General features: G+C 37.7%; 1 protein-coding gene across 1 annotated transcript in view; it reads left to right on the top strand.

Moving 5' to 3' along the window:
• The window catches only part of kcnh5b (potassium voltage-gated channel, subfamily H (eag-related), member 5b), a 36,899-nt gene extending 13,566 nt beyond the window's left edge, over positions 1 to 23,333 (top strand). Inside the window, exons 7-11 of the mRNA XM_079635299.1 lie at positions 1,859 to 2,288; positions 7,458 to 7,657; positions 7,737 to 7,989; positions 13,005 to 13,201; positions 21,203 to 23,333. Of these exons, the coding sequence (XP_079491425.1) occupies positions 1,859 to 2,288; positions 7,458 to 7,657; positions 7,737 to 7,989; positions 13,005 to 13,201; positions 21,203 to 22,219 (2,097 nt within the window). The 3' untranslated portion in view covers positions 22,220 to 23,333. The remainder of the gene's footprint in view (positions 1 to 1,858; positions 2,289 to 7,457; positions 7,658 to 7,736; positions 7,990 to 13,004; positions 13,202 to 21,202) is intronic.
• Positions 23,334 to 23,808: the final 475 nt, after the last annotated feature.

The following is a 23,808-nucleotide window of genomic DNA, read 5'->3' as shown; positions in this document are numbered from 1 at the left end:
AGTTTATTCTCAGGCAGGCCAGCATCAGAGAAATAAACATGAGCAGCACACATGACTTCAGGCTTCAGTATCTCCGTTATTCATATCCATTTATGTGAAATCTTCATTTTTTTGTGATAACAAATGTTTATAGGTTCGGTGTCACTTTGCTATTTGTCATTCCCTGTAATTTTTTTTACAGTTGACTTTTGAAATAAGATTGGGGTTTCATAACAGCTTTGTTGTAGGCTATATCTTGTTGGTTTAGCTTTACAGTTTCGGTCTGAGGATAGCAAGCTGCATTGTTGCACACAGAGTTGCTTGAATCTTTTACTGCGTGTCTGTAACTGAATTTGCACTTTAAAAGAAGGGATATGCTTCAGATGGTCACACCAGGCCAGCCTGGACTGAACTGCAATGTTTTTACGCAGGACTAAAGTGCTGCCTGACATCAAATTTTCAGAGGCCTTTTAATGTTGGCCGATCATGTGTGAGAACAGAGCGTTCTCCTTGCAAAGTGATTCTGATGACCAACCACTTTCGCACCTTTTTCTGTCTTGGCTGTCTTGGCTCGGCTATCATGCTCCAAATTTAGAACAAACTGTTTTGCAGAATTATATTTTGTGTAATTTGTTCTGTAAAGAGTGTTCAGTGAACTGAAATTTGAAAAGCACTCGTTGTTTCAGAATGTAGCGTCCAATTAACAATGCTGTGTGCCAAATAGTGTAAAATAACTCGGTGGTCTGTTTAAGAGGCTTTGTAATAAATACAAATAAATTAATGATTTAACCAGATAAACTAAACGTCAAATAGATTTTCCGTGATATACTGTATATGCAGGTGAAACTCGAAAAATTTGAATCTCGTGCAAAAGTTCATTTATTTTAGTAATTCAACTTAAAGGGTGAAACTAATATATTATATAGACTCATTACATGCAAAGTGAGATATTTCAAGCCTTTATTTGTTATAATTTTGATGATTATGGCTTACATCTTCAAAAATTACATCTACAAATTCAAAATTTGAATATTGTGAAAAGGTTTTCATAGCTGTAAGCCATAATCATCAAAATGATAACAAATAAAGGCTTGAAATATCTCCCTTTGCATGTAATGAGTCTATATAATATATTAGTTTCACAATTTAACTTCTATAACTTTTGCACGATATTCTAATTTTTTTTAGTTTCACCTATAGATATATACAGTATATACTGTGCAAAAGTCTAAAAACCCAAAAAATGGGTTTAAGCCAGTTATTCATATAATTTGTTGTAGTGTGTCAGTAGGAAATATCCGTTTAAATTTCCTTTGGCCATTAATTATAATAATCCAGGGAGATTTGCACAAGCCAAGGAGTCTGACAACAGTTGGTATGCTCCACACGGAGATCTGATATTTCTGATAGGTTTCCTCAAGCGTCTTAGAGACGTTGCCACAGTTCTTCTAGATTCAGTCTCTCTCTTCATGTTTCTTCATGTAATCCCAGATGGACTCGATGATGGTGAAATCAGATCTCCGTGTGGAGCAGACCGGCTGTTGTCAGACTCCTTGTGCATACTAAAATCACACTGGATAACAATAACATTACTTTGTATCTTTTGTATATTTTTCAACCCAATATTAATAAAGCAGTTCTAGTTGTACAAATCTGAAGAGAAACATTTTTAATGTAGCATTTACATATGACAAATACAGTATTAATACCAAAAATTGTATGTTGTGTTGTATGTAACGTTATGTTATGTTATGTTATGTTATGTTATGTTATGTTATGTTATGTTATGTTGGTTGCAAAGTTAGTAGAATGTCCAAAGTGGACTATCAAAATTAAGTGTAACCATATAAACTATCTTTATTTTTCTCTTTTTTTCCAGGGCATCAGCAGCCTGTTCAGTTCTCTGAAGGTAGTTCGACTGCTTCGATTGGGTCGTGTTGCGCGTAAACTGGACCACTATCTGGAGTATGGCGCAGCTGTGCTAGTTTTACTGGTCTGCGTGTTTGGATTGGTGGCCCACTGGCTTGCCTGCATATGGTACAGCATTGGAGATTATGAGGTCATTGACGAACAAACCAACACCATTAAGACTGACAGCTGGCTCTACCAATTAGCCATCAACATTGGATCCCCGTACCGGTACAATGCCAGTGGGACCGGCCAATGGGAGGGCGGTCCTGGGAAAGACTCTCTGTATATAACATCACTGTATTTCACAATGACCAGCCTGACCACCATTGGCTTTGGAAACATTGCGCCAGCTACAGACGGAGAGAAGATCTTCTCTGTGGCCATGATGATGGTCGGATGTGAGTGATTTTCTTCTTTAACATAATGAGCAGGTCAGATAGATTGTCATTTTCACCTGATAAATCAGATCACCCGAAGTAAATATTAATATTAGGTTAAAAGGGGACTCCTTTCTTTTCTTGCTGCTTTTCTCTTTTTCTTTTTCTTCTCTCCTCTGTCAGATTTAGTCTGACTAATCTCGTCTGGCCCCTCTATCTTCCAGACAGCAGTGCTTTGCTTCTAGTGCATCTCCTTCAGAAATAACTCCGAGACAGTAATAGAGAGAGATGGGTGGAGAGAAGGACATATAACTGGCCAGAATGAAGGAACGAGGCCAATCGTTGTTAATGTCCTTCTCCAGATCTGTGTGTGCAGTGAGGAGTCACTCTGGAGACTATACAGATATGCAGTAATAATTATCAGCATGTGTGAGTGCTGAACCGCACAAACTATGTTTTCTGTAGGCTTTTTAAATTGACAGTTTTTCTTTAGCGTGCAAGAAAACCTACTGTAGGTTCAAATGCCAAAAACACACACACTCGTAATCACCCGACACGAAGCGAGTGGTTGCCTCCGCGGAGCGCATTCGAATATACGTAAGGGATAATCCATGGCTAGCTGTGCATTAAACCATTTGAATGCCCTTAATGCACATTCAAATCACTTAATGCACAGCTAGACATTGATTATCCCGCTTACACCATGGTCATTCGCCAGCGCTGACAACTTAAAGATGTAATTGATGTTTGCGGTGCAGTATTTGACCGCAAGGGTTTAAATCAGACAAAGAGATAAAGTAGTTCGTAAGACACTTACATTTATTTGAATGAATGAATGAATTAAAGCATTTATTTGAATTAATTACTGAGAGAGAGAGACGGAGAGAGAGAGAGAAATGTGTGTGTGAATTAGCTGCATCTGTTTAGCGTTTCTCTCTATTAACAACGAAGCTGTGATTTAAAATAGCGATGTACCCCTCTAGTTTCTAAGAAATATAATGCAGCAATTCAGTAGCGAAGCTATTTTAATGTCGCAGGGCAGCGTTGATAAGTTTCTGTGCTCCCGAATGTTTCTGTGTGCGCAGCGCGATCTCAGATCTCTGTGTGCGAGTGACGTGTGCTTAATGAAAACAGCGCATTAATACAGAACGGTGATTAAACTGACTTGGAACTACCTGTGCACACCTGCCAGCCAATCAAAATAGAGTATTCAGACGGTACATTTACATATTATTTTATTTAAAACAAGTTTTTTTAAAGGAGTTAATAGTTTTATTCAGCAAGGATAAAATTTATCAAAAGTAATATAAATCTTTTACAATTTATACACAATTTCTATTTCAAATAAATGCTGTTTTTTTGTGTGACCTTTTAATCATCAAAAAATCCTTAAAATAATGTATCATGGTTTCCACAAAATATTAAGCACAGCTGTTTTTAATAATAAGTTATTCTTGAGCTCCAAATCATCATATTAGAATGATTTCTGAAGGATCATGTGACTGAAGACTGGAGTAATGATGCTGAAAATTCATTTTAAAATATAGAAAAATATAGAAAACAGCTATTTTAATCATATTTCTAAATAGTCTTGTTTTACTGTATTTTCAATCAAATAAATGCAGCCTTGGTGAGCAGAAGAGACTTCTTTAAAACTTTTCTTTAAAAGTTGACTTCTATATTATATCATATTATATATAAGATGTGCAGAAATATGATTACCGGTACTTGGGCTTACAATGCCTTTTTGCCTTATCTTGACTTGCCTCCCATCTCTGCTCCACTCGTCGTCTTCATTTCCTCTGCCTTTTTGTAAAAAAAATCCCCCTCTGATATGCGAGTCTGAGTCATACACTATTTTCTTGCTTTTGACCTAGACAGAGGTTTCCCTGACCTGTAATATTCTCTAACAACATCACTTAGGTGGAGCAGTCATTTTAAAAGCTCATTACACTAATGGGTCATTGTGAATCTTTAAGAGGATGGCCGAATGAGCTCTGTTGATGCCGGTTTGGTTTCTGACGCATGAAATGTAGGAACAGCAGGATACAACTTTCAGTGTGACGTGCTTATGGCAAATACAAGCAAAGACTTGATGTTAGAATAATGTTAGAAGGAGGGATTTCTCCCGTAATTACATTATTGACGCCGGAGTAAAGCCATGTTAGGCCAGAAATGAGTATGTTTTGGGCTTAAGGCATTTTAAAAGGGCTCTGTTGATCTACTCATGATGTTGTAAGGTCTTCAGAACACTTTGGTTTAATCAAGAGGAGATGATCACACACACGCCCAATAAAAACAACAGCTCACAATTGATGGAGAGAATAATTGTAGTTAGCTGTTCTGATGACTCTTTGATAAGATCGTACACAGCGCAGACCCCCATTCTCTCTTTCCCCGTCTGTAATTATCCGAACACATTGTTCTCATCTCCAGATCCTTCAGTCAAGATATTTTCTCTTTTGTTTTCATGTTTCGCTAAAGATCCCAATCTCACGTCTTACTCTTTCTTTCTTCCTGTCTTGCCCACATCTCTGTCTGTCTCTGTGGTAGTGAGGTCCTATAAGGCCTCATTATGTGTGTTAGTTTGCACAGGCTCCCCTGAGACTCTCCCTAATGCACCATCCGTGCAACTTTCTCTATTTCTGCCCCAAAGTTACACCAGGATAAAAAAAAGTTTAAAATCTCACTGGGTGATGTGTGGGGTGGAATATGGTGGAATAATCGATCCTATCCTATCCTATTGTGCTAAAAAATGTCAGATAAATCCCTCATGACGTTATTAGTTTTTATTTAGGGCTGTGCAACGATTAATCGCATCCAAAATAAAAGTTTGTGTTTACATAATATATGTGCGTGTACTGTGTAAAATTATTTTGTATATATAAATACATATATATATATAAATAAAAATAAATAAATAAATATATATATAAGATATTTATGTGTATATACAGTATAATATAAATATATATATATATATATATTCACTACTATAGTATATACATGCAAATATTTCTTAAATATATACATGCATGTGTGTGTATTTATATATACAAAATAATTTTACACAGTACACGCACATATATTATATAATATTATATAATATCGTTGCACAGCCCTATTTTGAATGCCAAGCAGATTTTGATGATTGCAAGTTCTCGGTTCAAGTTCATCTCTGACTGATGCTGAAGTCACTGTGAGGAACTGTCACATCCAGTTTAATAGGGCTTGAAAATATATCAAATATTCATATCTTGCAGGCGAGTTAAGTTGATGATTTTAATGCACATTATATTGGCCATTAAAGACTTATAATACTTATTTCAGAGAATGTTAAGATATGGTTTAATAGCATCTCTAATTTAAAAATTCAGTAGAAAAAATGGCATTAGAGTTGTTAAGTTCAGTTCAGTTCTGCGAGTCAGTTCAAACATTTTGTTTCACCTGACTGATTCAGAACAATTGATTCAACGATCCTCTGCATGAAAGTTCTTTCTTTCTTTCTTTCTTTCTTTCTTTCTTTCTTTCTTTCTTTCTTTCTTTCTTTCTTTCTTTCTTTCTTTCTTTCTTTCAAAATGACTCTCTGGTGAGTTGTGTGTATTTATGAGGTTGTGTGCGAGGTTTCTTTGACTATAATTACTTTCTTTCAGTACAGGTGAGTCAGATGGCTGATATCCAAAACTGAATCAGAAAAATACAACGAGAAATCCCCTTCCTAACTCACTCTCTTCAGCCTTCTGACTTCCTCTTGTTTTCACTGTTTCTCTCGATCTGTTTTCTCCTCCCATAACGTCATTTGCCATTTTTCACAGTTTCACATTTGGCTTTTCATCATCCATTTTTATCTTATCTCATTCCATCCATTTCACTTTCTTCTCTGTTCCCGCTCTTCTCTTATTGGTTGTGAGTGGAAGTATTTGGAAAGCTATTTCAGGAAAGGTTGCCATAGAGATGAGGATCGGAGATACTGTGGTAACACATGAGAAAGGCAATAAAAACAGCAGCAGAAGTTTACATTGTGTACATACAGAGAAATGTCCGACTTCAGTCTACTGTTTGGCTTTCAGTTCTCCTATAAAAGATTTTCCATTGTAAAATTGAACATTTAATATTTATTCAAAAAGAAAAATTAATGTTCATAATGAAAAGAAAATGTTTTTGCAAATGACATCCAGTGCCTTTCATTATTACAAGCTTTTTGGGTAAATATGGGTTTGAAAATACATTATTTGTCCAGTGGGTGTCATTTAGAAATGAATTCTTATTAAAAGTGACATTTTCATTGTGCATTGTAAAATTATATAATTATTATTAAATGTTTGAAATAGAGCTGCAGGATTCTGGATATTGAGAATCACGATTATTTTGTTTCAAATAGAATTTTCCCACGATTCTGATCAAACTAAACAAAATAACATACTGTATAATTTACTAGAGGGTAAGGGACAAAATGTTAATTGCTGCAGTCTATTTAAAATGTTAAATTAATCTGAATTATTATTATTTTTTAATTCGGTTTGAATAAATGTTTTAATGACTCACTCATAAATACTTCACTTGTTTCTTTAATGGATGAATCAGCATTTCTGAACGAATCTTTTGAATGAATGATTCAATGACACATTTTTTGAACAGCCACCAAATCGTTGTCATTTAAGAATGAGATTTGTGGGTGTTTGAATGAAGATCATGATGATATTTTTTTTTTACGATTAATCGTGCAGTTCTAGTTTGAAACAATTACTGTGCATTTCAATGAATGCAAAATATATTCTTTCACACTTATCAAAATCTATTGTCACATTTGAACAATTTATTTATCTAAATAAAAAATTTTCTTCCATTCATTAATTTATTAATTCATTAATTCAGAATCTATCCAAAAATGTAATGTCTGTCAAATGATAATTCTGCCATCATTTACTCACCCTCATGTTGTGCCAAACCTGTATGCATTTCTCTCTTCTGTGGAAGACAAAAGAAAAAAATTAATAAACTATATTTGCACATTTAACAATTTATTTGAACGTTTAAAATGAATTGATTGAAGGATTTATTTATTTAATTTTTAGGTACTTAAGTCTGCCACACATTTAAGTGCCACACAGTGTTTTTTTTATTTTTGTTTCTCATTTCAATTATGTCTGACCAATATCTATTTTATTCTTCTCTTTTCATGTCCTATAGCTCTCCTTTACGCCACTATCTTCGGTAATGTGACAACCATTTTCCAGCAGATGTATGCAAACACCAACCGTTACCACGAAATGCTGAATAACGTCCGGGATTTCCTCAAGCTCTACCAGGTGCCCAAAGGCCTCAGTGAGAGAGTGATGGACTACATCGTCTCCACGTGGTCCATGTCCAAAGGCATCGACACAGAGAAGGTGAGACTGAAACCGATCGGATGGTTGCATGATTGAAGTTTTTGATATTATTCTACATTGGAAATTCATCTGTGCACAGGTGCTCTCCATCTGCCCTAAGGACATGCGGGCTGATATCTGCGTGCACCTGAACAGGAATGTGTTCAACGAGCACCCTGCCTTCCGATTGGCCAGTGACGGATGTTTGCGGTCATTGGCTGTTGAGTTCCAAATGATACACTCCGCCCCCGGTGACCTCATCTTCCATGCGGGTGAAAGCGTGGACCTGCTCTGCTTTGTGGTGTCAGGATCACTGGAGGTCATCCAGGATGACGAGGTCATCGCTATACTGGGTTCGTTTGGTAACTGTTTTTAAAAGCACTGATTTATGCCGAGTTCACACTGTACGATTTTGCCCACGATTTGGCCGTCTGAGACCAATTTTTGTGAATCCTAAAAGATTCCTCTAATTCCTAGGCAAAAATCGGAAGTCTTTGATCGCTAGTTTGACATGTTCACCGACTGCTGATTAATGACTAATGTGATCACATTTTCAAAGACAAAAGATTTGACGCACAGTCCAGACTTCTACGACAGCTGTCAAATCAAAGACCAATAGGAGTGCGGAACATGATGATGCAATTAGTAAGACAACAACAAACCACCACTTGCTCCAAACACACATCTTTGTTTTTTTCCCCAGTTTTCTTTTTAGGAAAAGCCATGATCAAAATTGATGCTAGAGTGTTTTTGTTTGCTTGCTAGAATTTCTGTCCCGCATGTAAATGCAGCTCATAGTCAACGAATGCGTCATGGATTGATTTAAAACCGCAGACGAGTCTTCTTGCGTGCATCCGTTTTTTACTAGTCATGACTGCCGTACAGTCTCAGTTAATAACAACTGAGATCTAACAGTGTGACATGGCTTATAGCGGATATCATGTTCGTACAGTCTGACAAGCAACAGTCGGAAAGGACTATTATAAATCGGACGGTGCGCACCTGGATTAAAGGATTAGTTCACTTTCAAAACTTTTTTTGCTGATAATTTACCCCTATGTCATCCAAGATGTCCATGTTTTTCTTTCTTCAGTCGAAAAGAAATTAAGGTTTTAACATTCCAGGATTTTCCCAATATAATGGACTTCAATGGCAACCAACGGTTTGAAGGTCCAAATGTCAGTCTCAATCATAGGTCTCAATGCAGCTTCAAAGGCTCTACACGATCCCAGTCGAGAAATAAGGGAAACGATCGGCCATTTTCTAAAAATAAATTAAAATTTACTTTTTAACCGCCCATCTTGTACTATCTCTGAGATGCGCCACGTATTACGTCGGAAAGGTCACGAGAAAAATGCTGGAATGTGTTCCTAAAAAAAAAAATTGATGCTAGAGTGTTTTGGTTTGCTAGCTAGAATAACAACTGAGATCGAACAGTGTGACATGGCTTACAGCGGGGATCATGTTCACACAGTCTGACAAGCAACAGTCGGAAAGGACTATTATAAATCGGACGGTGTGCACCTGGCTTAATACATGCTCTGTTTTTTTTTAACCCTCTATTAGCATCTCTCAATATCTGTTCATTCTTGCTGCTGTCAGTGTTTGAATTCTAGATTAGAAATACATTTTGGTTGTCATGGTGATGAAAAACTTTTTTTTTAAACGATTTCTTTTTGACATCATTAATTTAATTTTTAATTTGAATCTCCAGCAATCAGACAGACTTCCATTACAAACACCATCTCACTTTTGAACTTTCAATCAGCTGCTTCACTGATATCGCATTATTACCATTCTCCCTCGAGTCGCCATCGGAATGGAACCATACAGCGGCATTAATCATTAAGCTCTAATGGCCGCTGAGTTGAGGCCTTGTCGCTCCTCCAGCTCGGCAGGAAGCCTGGACTCACAGTGTCTCTGTGTGCCCAGGAGGGTGGTGGGTGTCTGGGCAGAGGAAGATGGGCTCCTGGGGAGTGGAGTTAGTGAGGTGTGGAGCTGTGCGGCTGTGCGGCTCTACAGGAGACGAATGAGAAGAAATTATGACATTAGTCACATTTATCCATATGGCTCACATTTACCCAAAACAATTTTCGCTGGACCGTCTTCAACAGAACCCTTGTAAATGTGCTTAAGAAAAAACATACCCAAGTGTCAAACGGATTGTTCTCCCAAAATGGAAATTCCGGCATCATTTACTCACCATCATGCAGTTCAAAACCTGTATGATTTTCTATCTTCTGTGGAACACAAAAGAAGATATTGCTAAAAGTTTCTCGGTCTACATTATTCTGGACACATTTGAAAAGAGCGTTTTCGTTTCAAAACGTTCTCCTTCCACTAGCGTTTTCCAACAGTTGCTCTTCCATACTGAAGCATCGGATACCGTTTAAATCATCTTACTGCACATGCGTAAATGTACTAAAACATCACTGAGATGATGCTGAGAGACCAGACATAATAAAGATCTCATGCTATTCTTCTGGGATGATGATAATATCTGCAAAATATCCCACAACTTACTGTACTAGTGCGTCCAGTTTGCACTCAAAATATGAATGTTCTAAAATGCAATTTCTTTCATGTTTTGCCACAGGACAGCAATTTCTGGAAATTTTGCAGCAATGTAGTATGAAGACCGCACAAAGTGAAAACAGTTTCAAACAATACTATGAAAATAAATGGCATAGTGTGGTTACCACCAATGCTGGTATAAGCGGGTTAATGCCCGACGAGGTATTAATGGACTTCGGCGGAGGCAACCGGACTCCGCTGCGCGCCGGACGGTTCACGCCTCGCCGTAGTCCATTAATACCTGACAATGGATACCTCAAAGGGCATTAACCCGCTTATACCATGTTCACTTGCCAAATAACACATTTTTAAAACATTAGTTTATATTTTAATTAGTTTTACAATCGAAATCTAATGGTTTAAGAACTCCTTTACTAGGTGTCCTACATCACTTTTTAATGGACACCCTGCAGCCAATCAGAATCGAGTATTCACCTAGACCATGGTGTAATACCTACCTATGGGTGCAATATACGTCACATGACTAAATATACGTCATCTTTTTCAAATACCTATGTTTTTAAAGTCTACACTACATCATAAAAACAGGGTTTTCAAATGTATCCACTTCAGAGCCTCTTCAAATGTTTTCTAAAATATTACAGTATGATCCTGAAGGTATGGGTTTAACTGTCCCCACGTGGCAACAGAGTGCCATGGTAACACATGACTCCTTGGAGACAATGTTTGGTGGCTTCTGTCTGAGATCAACTGTAAATCCTCACAGCCTCTTCAGGGATACGACTGTCTTCAAACTCTCAGTAGAGTCCTTGACAAAGTCTCTGCAGACCAAATCTGCTGCACACAGTATGTTTGACTTAAAATAAATACCCTGACCGTATGAAACAACTTATTGTTTGTACCATAATAATGTTTACATGAATCAATTTGGAATTCGTATTAAGTATAAATTAAGTTATATATACTGTATATATATTGTGCTAAATGCAACATATCAGCTCTTGTGCATGCAGTCTACAACATGTTATTAGGGTTGACACAAGAGTGGTTTACTTTGTTAAAGATGACAGCAGAACAATAGTATTCAGGAAAAGAGGATTTTTCAGTTTTGCTTTGAACGGTTAATTAGAGCGCATGTGTGCATGCATTCCAAGCAGCTGCTAATTGTGGTTTAATTGGTCTGGCATGTGCAGCCAATTAAATATGTTTTGCTACTAGAAATAAGTCTTTAATTGGCAGGACAAACACCTGTGGCAGATGATCTCTGTAAGGAGATTATGCTGAGCTCAGCATCACAAATATTAGCCTGAAAACAAGAAACTTCTCTTTGAACCAGCCAAAACGGGTTTTGATTTGTGGTGACTGCACGTTCAGCACTGCTGCGTCCTATGGAATCAGTGCAGGGTTTTGCGCTTGAAGGTTGAAGGTCTATTTTGGGTCGCTGGCGCCGAGGATCTGTGGAAAGTGATGGGAGAGATCAGTGTGCCATTGATCTTCGGCATCTTAAACGAGTAGAGACAGCTACACTCCTCTCTGATAATACCACGTTCATCTATGCAGCAATTATCCTGCTTTCTTACTGTCTCTTAATGTTTCTCGGCTCTTTCACTCAGTTCGGAAAATAAGAGATAATTAAAAAATTATACTTGAGCTCTAAGTTATCTTTTGTGCTTTACATTTATTGCATTTCTGAATAGTTTTGAGTTCCTTTTGGCATTAAAATATAAGGTTGGCAGGAGATGGTACTCCATCCTCATTGATTTTATTGTGAACAATTCATTCATGCATATGGTTCTTTTTTTCTTTTTTTTAGCTTGTCATTTTGTAACTTCCAGTGAAATGTCAGACTTCTCTGCAAAACATGCTGGACTTCTCCAATCATTTAGTCTACTTAAACCCCGTCCCTTTCTTACAATTGACAGCAAGCTCCCATTTAAATCTGCCTCCATCCAGTCAACAGCTGATGATTTGAACAAGTCCCCGTCCTACTTTTTTTATTTTTTTTATTATCCATTTCATTAGGATGTCACAAAATGGATGATGGCGCTAATTCCGTCACATTCCTTGGACTTTAAAAGGAAAATTCAGTCATTTACTCATCCTCTTTGTGTTCCATAGAAGAAAATCAGTTTGGAACAACATGTTTTTTGAAGAATATCCAAGCTGCCCTTTTTCATATAACAAAAGTTGATAGTAATTTTTACTATGAAGGATTAAAAAATACACCAAACAGTTCATATGACTTTTTGATCCAATTCTTCTGAAGTCATATGATAGCTTTGAATAAGGAACGAACCATAGTTAGGGCAACGTTTCCATTAAATATCCAAAAACTGTTGAATCATTCTTCAAAATATCATCTTTTGCATAAGAAAGTAAGTCATGCAGGTTTTAATGACACGAGGGTGTTTAAATGATAACAGATTTTTGGTAGAGAATTCATTTTTGAGAGAATTGTTCATCAAATTTTCTGTCAGTTCGCACAAAGCTATTATTTGGCTTTATTCAGCTCCACACGCAAGAAATAAATTAATATGAGTTCAGAATGAAAGGAAAGCGAGTAATCCAAAGTTCTGCTTTTTATGTTAATTACCCTTTTAAGTAGAGTATAAGCTAAACTCTTTCCAGTACAGTCTAGTAATTCTCCCGCTCAGGTTGGTGCCTGTCTCTAGATCTACAGTATTAAGAGAATATTAATTGAAATGTCAGATTTGATCATTCTGCTGTGAGATGATACATTTGAATGACTCCCACTAATGCTCTGCTCTGTTAAATATATTTATGATCTGCCCTTTGCATGTTCTCTGATCCTTTTGTCCTTTTGCTCTCTCAGGTAAAGGGGACGTGTTTGGTGATGTGTTTTGGAAGGAGACGACTTTGGCCCACTCATGCGCTAACGTTCGAGCGTTAACATACTGTGATCTTCACATCATAAAGAGAGAAGCCCTGTTGAAGGTGTTAGACTTTTATACAGCGTTTGCCAACTCCTTCTCCCGGAACCTCATTCTCACCTGCAACCTCCGCAAAAGGGTGAGAAACATTAGCAAGTATCTTGTTATTGTGTCTCATTGTTTATGATAGGATTTATCAGTGTTTCCATAGACCAGCATTTCAGACTCCTTTGTTTGTTCATGCTCAGCTTTATTCAGTAAAATGATTCGTCCTATTTTTTACTATGTGCTAAAATATTGTGCTTTCTATAGGAATATATATAGAAGCTTATAGTTTGCTGCTTCCCTCAAAATTGTCTCTTTCTAAACTATTACTAAGACACACACACACACACACTCACTTGAACCTACAAACAACAGTGTTTTTAGGCTAATGGTCAGATATGAATAAATCAAAACAGCGAAAGCTCTTCTCATACATACTTCCCCTTTATCACTTTCTCTTTCTCTCTCTCTCCCCCTAATGTTATTCCTTTTTTCCACCCTGATTGTTCCCAGCATGCTTTTAGCCTGTCAAACAGTCTTACATTTATGCTGAAGCAAAAGAAAAATTCACAGCAGCACTGTTTTAAATAGTTTTAATATATTTTTCGATTTCTTATTTTATTTTATTCTTAGACTTTTCTCTACTGTATAAATGGTAAATAGAGGACAGAAAATGAAGGGAATAGGAAAAGTAGTTGAATGGGATAAGGATCGTTCGTGCAAGCTTGAGTTCATGATCATCATGACTCAACAGCTAGGCCAAAAAATGTTGAATTGTTAATGGCAAATTAAGCAAATTAATCCATATAGTATATGTGATATTGAAATAAACCGTCAGCATAGTGATTTCAGATGTGTTTTGTGGTCAAATGAAAGACCAGTCTTGTTTAGTGTCTTTGTTAAGGGAGCCTGAGGGTTTCAACAGAATGAAAGATTTAGATTTCAAGCATGTATCTGCCATTTAAAAGAGGAGAGAGAGAGACAAGGATAGCATCAAGAAAGTAAGAGTGAAAAGAGACTTGCTGGTGTTTTTGATTGTGTGTGTAGGACAGAGGTGTGAGATGATTATTTTAAGAAGGTTTGTGTAATATTCTCACATGTTCTGTGTGTGTGTGTGTGTGTGTGTGTGTTGTCCTGGTGTTTTTTTTGTGTGTTTTTTTTTGGTAATCTACAGTTTGTACGGTATAAAAAATAATTATGTCTTTGGAATGTCGTGTTTGTGTTTTTTGAGTCTATAAGACAGCTTGTGGGCCTTCAGGCTGACACAACACACAGACACACTTCTTCCAGAAGGCTTTTGCATTAATGATGTGACCCAGAATAAGACGCTGTCTGGCAATAACTTCCAAATTCTGAGACTGGTTGTTTGCCTGAACTACTACAGGACTACTGTCAAACCACATAACATTTTCACAAGTTCCATGGCTATCTTTAGCATTATATGCAAACAAATAACATCATTGTAGGATGTTAATTTTATCTTTAATAACATGTCTAATAATGATGACAATGAGATTCATACTTGTATTAGTTAACCAGACCACCTTGCACTACCCCGTGAAATATAATTTTACAATAATATTCTATTTCTAATATTCACTTTTTATTCAATTAATTAAATTATTATAATTTATATATAAAACATATATACATGCATATACTGCTACTACTAATAATAATACAGTTTTAACAAGTCAGTTATTTAAAATCAATATTTTATGACACTCCTGACTGTGTATACATAGTAAGTTAATAATTTGATTGTAATAAAAATGCCAAAAGCACTCCTGAGTCCTGACTGTGTCTACATAGTCTCAGAGTTCAAGTGTTTTTCTGGAGGTGTGTGGTGTGTTATTTCCTCCGAGAGTCACATGTTTTCTTAGTCAAAGAGATACGGACAGGTTTAGAATTGTTTTCTTTAAGCAGTAAATTGAACAGAAGACTGAATCTCATATCTCATCAGTCTGTGTCACTGAATTAGAACAGTTTTCAGTGCGTGCGTTCACTGCATGGCTGCATTAGACGTGTGTGTATGACTGCAGGTGACAGGCAGGATTACCAGAACAGCCCTAATGTGTCACCTAATCACCCACTGAGACTGACACACTCTCCCTCAGTGTGTGTGTGTCCGCGCGCGAGTGAGAAAGAGGAGGGAGGTTTAGGTACGGTACAGTGATGGCTCTAGGGTTTGAAAGAAAGAGAGATATTTATAGAGACAGACTTTTTTATTTATTTTTCATTTCTCCTGAAATGGAAGAAATTCTTTAAAAAATATATATATTAATTGACATTTAAAATATTTATATAAATTTCTCTCTCTCTCTCTCTCTCTCTCTCTCTCTCTCTCTCTCTCACTCTCTCTCTCTCTCACTGTCCTGTCTTCACTCCATTTGGTCTGTTTAGTGGTCTAATTAGTGATGTTTTTTAAGTTTATTCTCTGTAGTGACAGGGCTCAGGAGAGTACAGAGATACACAAATACACGTTCAGGCACACTAGATGATAAATATATGGAAAATGAAAAGAAAGAAGTTACTGAAAATAAAAAAATCAGATAAAGATGGAATGCTTCCATCCGCTCGCCTCAGGCAGATAGTCCACCAAGAACAAAAAAAAAATTAGACCCATTTAATCATGGATACACACAGCGACATCTTGGCAAGAAGGTGAGACTCCCCTGCCGATTTCCTCTTTGGAGTAATGGCTTCTCTCTTGAGTGCTTCCAGAACATTCTAGAGAGTGAGAGATTGATGAAGGAGAGGAGAAGCACTGCATTTTATTTGTATTTATTTTTTGCTTCCTGGCAATAATGCGTGTAAGGGACGTGGAGTGATGTGGCAGCTGTAAATCTGATAGCTTGTGCTGCTACCATATTTCTGCTGCTGTAATATCAGAGAAGTGTGTGTGTGTGTGTGTGTGTGTGTGTGTGTGTGTGTGTGTGTGTGTGTGTGTGTGTGTGTGTGTGTGTGTGTGTGTGTGTGTGTGTGTGTGTGTGTGAGAGAGCGTGAGCATATGAGAAAGCACACCTGGTTTCCTTCTAACTGTAATGTGACAGTATGAGGGTCTGAAGCATTTGTCAGTGATTCTCAGCAGTAAACGTTCTGGACACATTTTGAGCCAATTACTTCTCGTCAGAGAGAAGACGTTTCCCCACTGCGGGATGGGAGTTTGTGTGTGTGTGTGTGTTTGTCTCCAAAATCTGTTATATAATTGTGTTGCTAACAGGCTTCTGTGTCATTTTAAGTCACTCAAGCCTCAATGGTTTACACACACACACACACACGCATGCACACACACACACACACAAAATAAACATTCAAACTGGAAAAGGACTGACATGTTCAGAATGATCAAAGATCATCATCATCCTTAATTTGAGGAAAATACAGTAATATTGTGAAAAATACATTTGAAAATAACTTTTTTTTTATTTTAATATATTTTAAAATTGAGTTTTTGTCCCCTATGATATGAAATCTGAATTTTCAGCAGGTCAGCAGCAAACAAGTTAAAAGTTCCTTGCTCCATAGAATGAAATGCAGTAGCTGTTGGATCATGTGAAGTCCGTTGCATCTTGTATGTGATTACTTAAGTGATGATGTATTGTATATGATGGGTGAAAATAAAGTATTTTGATTGCTCCACTGACATTAAACCCCAGCAATCACATTCAGCACGACAGCTGGTTTTTCTTAGCAACCACAAGTTTTTTTTTTTTTTATCTCTCATTCTGTCGCCAGTTGCAGGTGACTACAGACCGGTGCACAAAGCCTTCACTCTGTCGCTCTGAGAGCAGAAGTGTAATCTTAAAATAGCCATTACAGTATGGGAACAGACATTTTCAGAGTGCTTTAACACTCCAAGAAAAGGCATGGAAATCAGATGCGTATTGCTATGATGTGCGGTATTCCTTCGGGGAAGGACAGTCAGGTCAGCTGTCTCTTGTTTAGAAAAAGTGAGATTTCTAAAGTCCTTTGAGGTGAATGTGAAACAGTTCATTTGAAAATTTTGAACCGTATCATTGCTTAGGATCCGTAAAAAATGTGATAATGGCTCTGCCCAAGACTGAGTCTGCAGTTCTCTTCTTCTGCCTCTTTCTTCTGACAACAAAATATTTACTGTTTTTCATGTATATATATATTCAGCCTTGCACCTCTTTATGTGGTAATTGTTTATACAATATGCCTTCTGGCAATGTTAATTTCTCTGATATTACCATATGCATTCCGTAAATCTGAATATGCATAGTACGAATTTGCATCATGTCCTTTCCGCAAGAGGGTTCCTGATTACAATGTCATAATGTGCAGTATTTCATCTTTTGCAGCATTCAGTGTCATTTTCTTATTGAGAATTACAGACTATGCTGTAAATCTTCTCAATTTCTGTTGGTTGCATGTACTTTTGGACCACCACAGTATTAATTGGGTTCATGTTTTTCAGGCTTGTTTGAGTAGAGCCTCTTTCTTCTAATCACTCACATGCTCTCCATGCTCTAATTGCTTGGGTTATGTCCTCTTACAACATCATCAAAGAGATTCTGCCTTAATTTCAACCTTTCTCTGAGGACTCTTGTCACAGCACATGAAGCGATGAAGGTCGGTGGAGAAGACAGACAGAAAAAACAATGATAATAATGCCTAATAATATGCTGTTGGTCCTGCCAAAACAGCGCCAACCCACCGATGACTTTACAAGACCCTGAAGGTGTCCTGTGGTATATGGCACCAAGACGTTAGCAGCAGTTCCTTCAAGTCCTGTAGGTTGCGAGGTGGAGCTGCCGTGAATCAAGCTTTTTTTGTCCAGCACATCACAAAGATGCTCAATTGGATTGAGGTTTGGGGAATTTGGAGGCCAGAGCAACACCTTGAACTCTTCATCTTGTTCCTCAAACAATTCCTGAACAATGTGTGCAGTGTGCATTATCCTTCTGAAATGGGCCACTTCCACCAGGAAACACCATTGTTATGAAGGGTAGTTTAAGAAGGTGGCACGTTTTAAATTTACGTCCGCATGAATGGCCAGACAGGGTTTCTGAGCAGAACATTGTCCAGAGCATCACACTCCCTCCACTGGCTTCTCGTCGTCCCACAGTGCATGCTGGTGCCATCACTTCCCCAGGTAAACAGCGCACACGTACGTACACCGTCGTCCACGTGATATAAAAGAATAGAGGACTCATCGGACCAGGTGACCTTTTTCCACTGCTCCAAGGTCCAGTTTGACGCTCTTGTGCCCATTGTAGGTGCTTTCGACGGTGGACAGGGGTCATCACAGGCTCTCTGATTGGTCTGTGGCTGCACTGCCCCATATGCAGCAGGGACACATTCCTCCCATAACCATCATTAAACTTTTACGTGACCTTCTGTTGGCTCGGACTAGACCGGATAGCCTTCCTTTTCCTCATGCAATGATGAGCCTTGGGCGCCACACACCCTGTCGCCAGTTTGTAGTTTATCCCTCCTCTGACTTCTCATGGTAAATTCTCACCTTAGCTGACCAGGAGCAACCCAGAGTCATTTCAGAGATACTCTGACCCAGTCACCTTGCCATAGCAATTTGGCCCTGTCAAAGTCACTCAGATCTTTATTCCTGCCCATTTCTCTTGCATCCAACATGCTGATTACGAGAACTGATGGTTTGCTTATCATCTATTCAGACCTTAATATGTGGCCTTGTTAGGAGATCATCAATGATATTCTTTACTTGTAATTGGTGTATTGGCTCATCAGTGTATATAACATAATTATTAAAATTGTCAAAAGACAGGAGATTTAGAACAAATCTTCTATTTAAATTCGAAAGGATTTGATTTGTTTTCCATGAAATGGACATGGAAACGTACTTCTTGAAAATCGAATGCCAGCAAGCCTCTTGCAACATCGCAGCTCCCCTTTGGATTAATTGATTGCTTTTCAAATGAAAAGACACAAAGATTATCACACAAAGTAAAACCTGGCTATATAGTTATTGTTTGTTGTTCATTTAGGCTATATAACAGGACTATTCCAATACACGTGCCTTCAGATGTGTCACGCCTGTATAAAATAAGGCTGGCTTGGTGTGTTTGCTGCAGCATATTGATAGAGAATGAATGGTAAAATGTTCCATCTCTGGGGAACATTGCAGCCTTTTGCAATTATGTTGCCTGTGCCCGAATCCACAACATTGGCTTCAATGGACTGGCCTGAGTAACATTTTCTCCCTTTAAATCTTTGTTTTTGCTTTGAATGTTTAAAGTTTGACAAACAGCCTACAAAACAATGGTCCCAGCATCCCTGTGGTCCCTATGGCCAGTTCATCCCTGGCTTTACTACAGTTAGTGGAATCAAATTTAAAGTGTTCTTTATAAAACCTTGTTTGCAGATGTGCTGAAAGGCCGAACAAGCAATTATTGCCTTGAAAAAAGGTCAGAAGAATTAGGTTCTAATGAGCTTTCATCACTCAACGTTATTAAAAAAACAACACAAGTGCCTGAAGTTCCCACCATGATTGGAACTCATTAAATAAAGTCTGTTGGTTTTGTGTGAATAACTTTAAGCTGTACCAGGAAATGTGTGTGTCAGAGGAAATGTTTGGTCTCAAAGCCTCAGTGGGACAAAAAATGTTGTAATGTTCAAATACAGAATGTTTCAGTGTAGATCTTGTTTTCCTGACTTTCAGAAAGGGCAAAAGTAAATGACAGACTTTCTCTGTCTGTGAGCTCCAGTGTTTGAACAAATGCATCATTTTTTGTGTTCAGATCTAAGAGTTGAATATTCTTTAAAATGAAACCGATTCTTAAGAAAGGAAAGGAAAAAAGGGGATGTGTGTAAATCTGCTGATCTTAAAATGTATTTTTCCTATCTCAGCTTAACATGAATAGACAAGTTAGCCATTTGTAAGTTGATTTCCACCTAAAAGTGTATCTGAGGCACTATCAAAACAATAATCTATTTTTTTGAGCGTCCTACTGGTTAATTAATTGCCTCAACTATTTGTTTGGGTTAGGACTTTCTTTTTTACACAAACGCACACACTTTGTTTGTGTGTGTGCATATATAAATATACATATAAAATGTTGATTCTTTCGCTGGATTAAATGTCTTCTAGCACAATCAATTTACGCCAAAAAATATTTGATCATAGAAAATTCTAAATCATCTGGGTTGCATTTTCCAAAAGCATCGTAAGCCTAAGTAGAACGTAGAACCTTTGCCACCAATGGTCTCTACGATCAATTTAACTCACAATGCTTTTGGTAAACGCAGCCCATGTCAATAATGATTATTATTTTTCTTGCAATTCCAGTTCATCATGCTTGTAAGTGCAGAAATTACAAACTTTAAAAAAGATAGCTTGAGCATTTTAGACATGTAAAAACATGAAGGTCTGTTTAATTTAATAATTAACAGAATAAAAAAAGTTTAATTATGTACTTATATGGGTTATCAGAAGATAATTCTGTTGACCTGTTTTGCCTTTAGTCTGACATTGTTCTTGTCTTTTACAGTATCTTGAGAGAGAGAGAGAGACAAGTAAATGAATATAATCAGCTGAACTAAATGAATCAAGCACCACAAATCAGTTTCAATAAAGAACGTGATGATTTTCATGTGGAGAAAAAGTTGGATATGAGAGAGACAAATATATTCAACGAATATATAATTTAAGACAATCTACAAGCATACTGTAGGTAATCTGTGGGCAGAAAATGGCAAGACACAAAAAGAAGCGTTAGCGTGATTGGCCGGCTTTAGAGGAAGATAAAACATGTATAATTTAAATCTTTCTTTCCCATCACAGCACTCATTATTGATAATACCCTTATGCTGAAATTCCCACATGTTAAATGTTTAATTTTTATACTGGAGCAGCACTTCTTTTTTGATGCTCATGTAACTATTTTATGTTCAATATTTAAATATTAGTAAATATTTTCTGATACTGTTTTTCATTGTTATAATTTCTAAATAATAGAGAGAAATTTACATCAAACACCTTTATAAACGGAATTTGGTCAAAAATGCAAGTGAAAGTTTTGATGAGGATTCCAAAATTCTTGTAGATGCCTTTTCCAATCAAACTAATGCTATTTCTTATTGTCTCCATATTCAGTTTATATTCCGTAAAATCATCGATGTGAAGAAGGAGGAAGAGGAGAGGCAGCGATCAAAGAATGAGGTCCCACTCACCATTCCGGTGGACCACCCGGTCCGAAAACTTTTCCAGAAGTTCAAACAGCAGAAGGAGCTCCGTAACCAGGGTGCTTCGGCCCAGCTCGACCTGGAGAAGAATCAACATCATCTACAGCAGCCCGCACGCATGTCAAAACCGCACGCCTCCCTCATGCAGAACTCGCTGCACACGGTTCAGAACGGATCCACAAGCAGCGTGGTCACCATCTCCCAGATCACACCCATCCAGAACTGTCTGGCCTATTCTAAACTGGGCGACTCCATCAAGCAGAACAACCGCGACATCATGGAACTCAAACCTGCTGTTGCCAGCGGTGACCTAGTCGCAAACCGACTCAAAGTGAATAACACAGCGCGGACCAAGCCCGCAGGAACCGCTCGTGGCTGGATGAGACTGAAAAACAACATGGCTGCCCCAGGTTCATCTCCAGAGGAGGAGAGGAAAGAGGGATTAAACAATGCAGCTAAGGCCGTTTCCATGGAGCACCTTTCACCAGAAGTCAAAGTTCAGATAGAGAGTGTTGAGGTGGCTGGAGAATCCAGGAAGAATTCGCTCCGCAAAACGGACTCTTGGGATAGCGGCCTGACCTACAGTGACCAGAGACTTGATCGGGTTTCGGAACCAGAGAGCCCTGTACCTGGTGGAGGAGAAGGACCAGCCCGCGATTTTTTCCCCAGTAGCGAGAGCTCATTCCTGGCCTCGCTGCAGGAGGCCAGGGTGGAGCTGCGGACTGAGATCCAGGCTCTGAACGGAAGGATGGTGACTTTAGAAGAACGGATTGGACAAATTCTCAGGCTGCTTTTAGAGACTTCAACGGCCCCATCTAGCGAAGACTCAAATCTGAAAACGCACAGACCCAAACTCAAAGCACAGGGCAGCATCCCAGAGTCCACACTCAGTACACCTGATTCTGAAAAGGATGAGGGATTGCCATAATAAATTTGCATTAAATAAGCATTTGAGATTAAGCATTTGTAGTAGTATCACTGTTTTGGTGCATCCACATCTGGCTTCTATACCTGCAGCTCATAGAGGAACGTCCTAAATAGGAGCTTGGTTTGGATTCTAGCTTGTGATTTTCAAAGATAGAGCTGTCAGTTGAACATCTGTATGGGAGCAGGAGTTGGTTTCTAGGTCTAAATAACTGCCAGGGACTCTAACCCTCTCTGAGTACAGTGGCATGTATTGCTAAATACAAAAGGATTTCTAGTTTTAGTGCTTTAATGTTCAATCAACACTGTTGCACACTGAAATAATGCAGGAACTATACCCCCTTCCCCCTTTTTTTTTTCAGTGTGAGTTTGTATATATTCTGCATGTCCAGCTGGGTTCTGGCTTGCCAAAAATGTACGACCCTGATGATGTCGAATACAATTGAAATTATATTGAAATGCTTGTATATTATGCAGTTAACTGCATGCAGATCTATTTATTCTCACAGAATGCTTATTTTCAATGTCTAAATGAAAGAGACTGTTGATTGTCTTGATTTCACCGTAATGTACATTCAGGGTTTTTAACAAAACGTAGCATGACAAATCACTGAGGAAGAATGTGTCTTGTTTGAAACATTTCACGTATTTCACAATATAATTTAAATTTACGTATGCATGAATGACTTTCACAGCACTTTCACTCTTGAGTACTCTTTGAGGACCTTAACATCTGAGGACTCTTTGAGGACCTTAACATCACTCTTGAGGACTCTTTGAGGACCTTAACATCTCTTTGAGGACCTTAACATCACTCTTGAGATAAAGCCGAAGAAGAAGAAATTGCATTGGTTATCAGTGTAGGACATGTCTGTGTGGTTCTTTTTTTGCATCTGTCCTTCTATACATTTTAACTGCCATGTGTCATTTTTTGGACAAGGATTTTGGAGGGTGTGGGATTTTATGCAGTTCAATTATGTACCACTCAATGTTATTGGGGTTTGTTTCATTTTATATTGTACCAATAGCAGCTTTTGGTGACTGCAGCTTCACCACTGCATATCTGTCAAATGTATTATAGGTATGCAACCTTAATAAAAAAAATGGTAAATAAGTATTTACAGTTTTAAGGATCTGCCACAATATTTTGTTCTCATATGCAAAGTAATATTATGATTTGTTTATCTCTAAGTACAAAGTCCCCTTATCATAGGACTGAAATTCCCAGAGATGTCCTCATGAATTTAAAGGCCTGAAACACACCCTCTTCAGTAGATCAAGTCCAGTCTGCTGACCAGGACCCCACAATGACAGTAAAAATTGAACTAAATCTGGAAAAACTGCTCATAAGGACTTTAAGGAATTTAAAGGTATTATTGGATTTTTTTTAAGCTTCACTTAAATGTATTGTGTGCTATATATACATATATAGTTTGGGATCAGTACGTTTTTTTTTAAAATAAATTAAATTACTTATGATACATACAATTAATCAAAAGTTTTTTTATTTATCAAAGAATCCTGAAAAAATGTATCACGGTTTTAATTTTAAAGAGACCAACTGCTCTCTTATTGATTTATTGCGTTTAAATA

This window comes from Phoxinus phoxinus (assembly GCF_949152265.1).
Source record: "Phoxinus phoxinus genome assembly, chromosome: 14".
Taxonomy (NCBI): domain Eukaryota; kingdom Metazoa; phylum Chordata; class Actinopteri; order Cypriniformes; family Leuciscidae; genus Phoxinus; species Phoxinus phoxinus.
The sequence above is the reverse complement of the archived record's forward strand: the minus strand, read 5'-3'. Positions and strand labels throughout refer to the sequence as shown.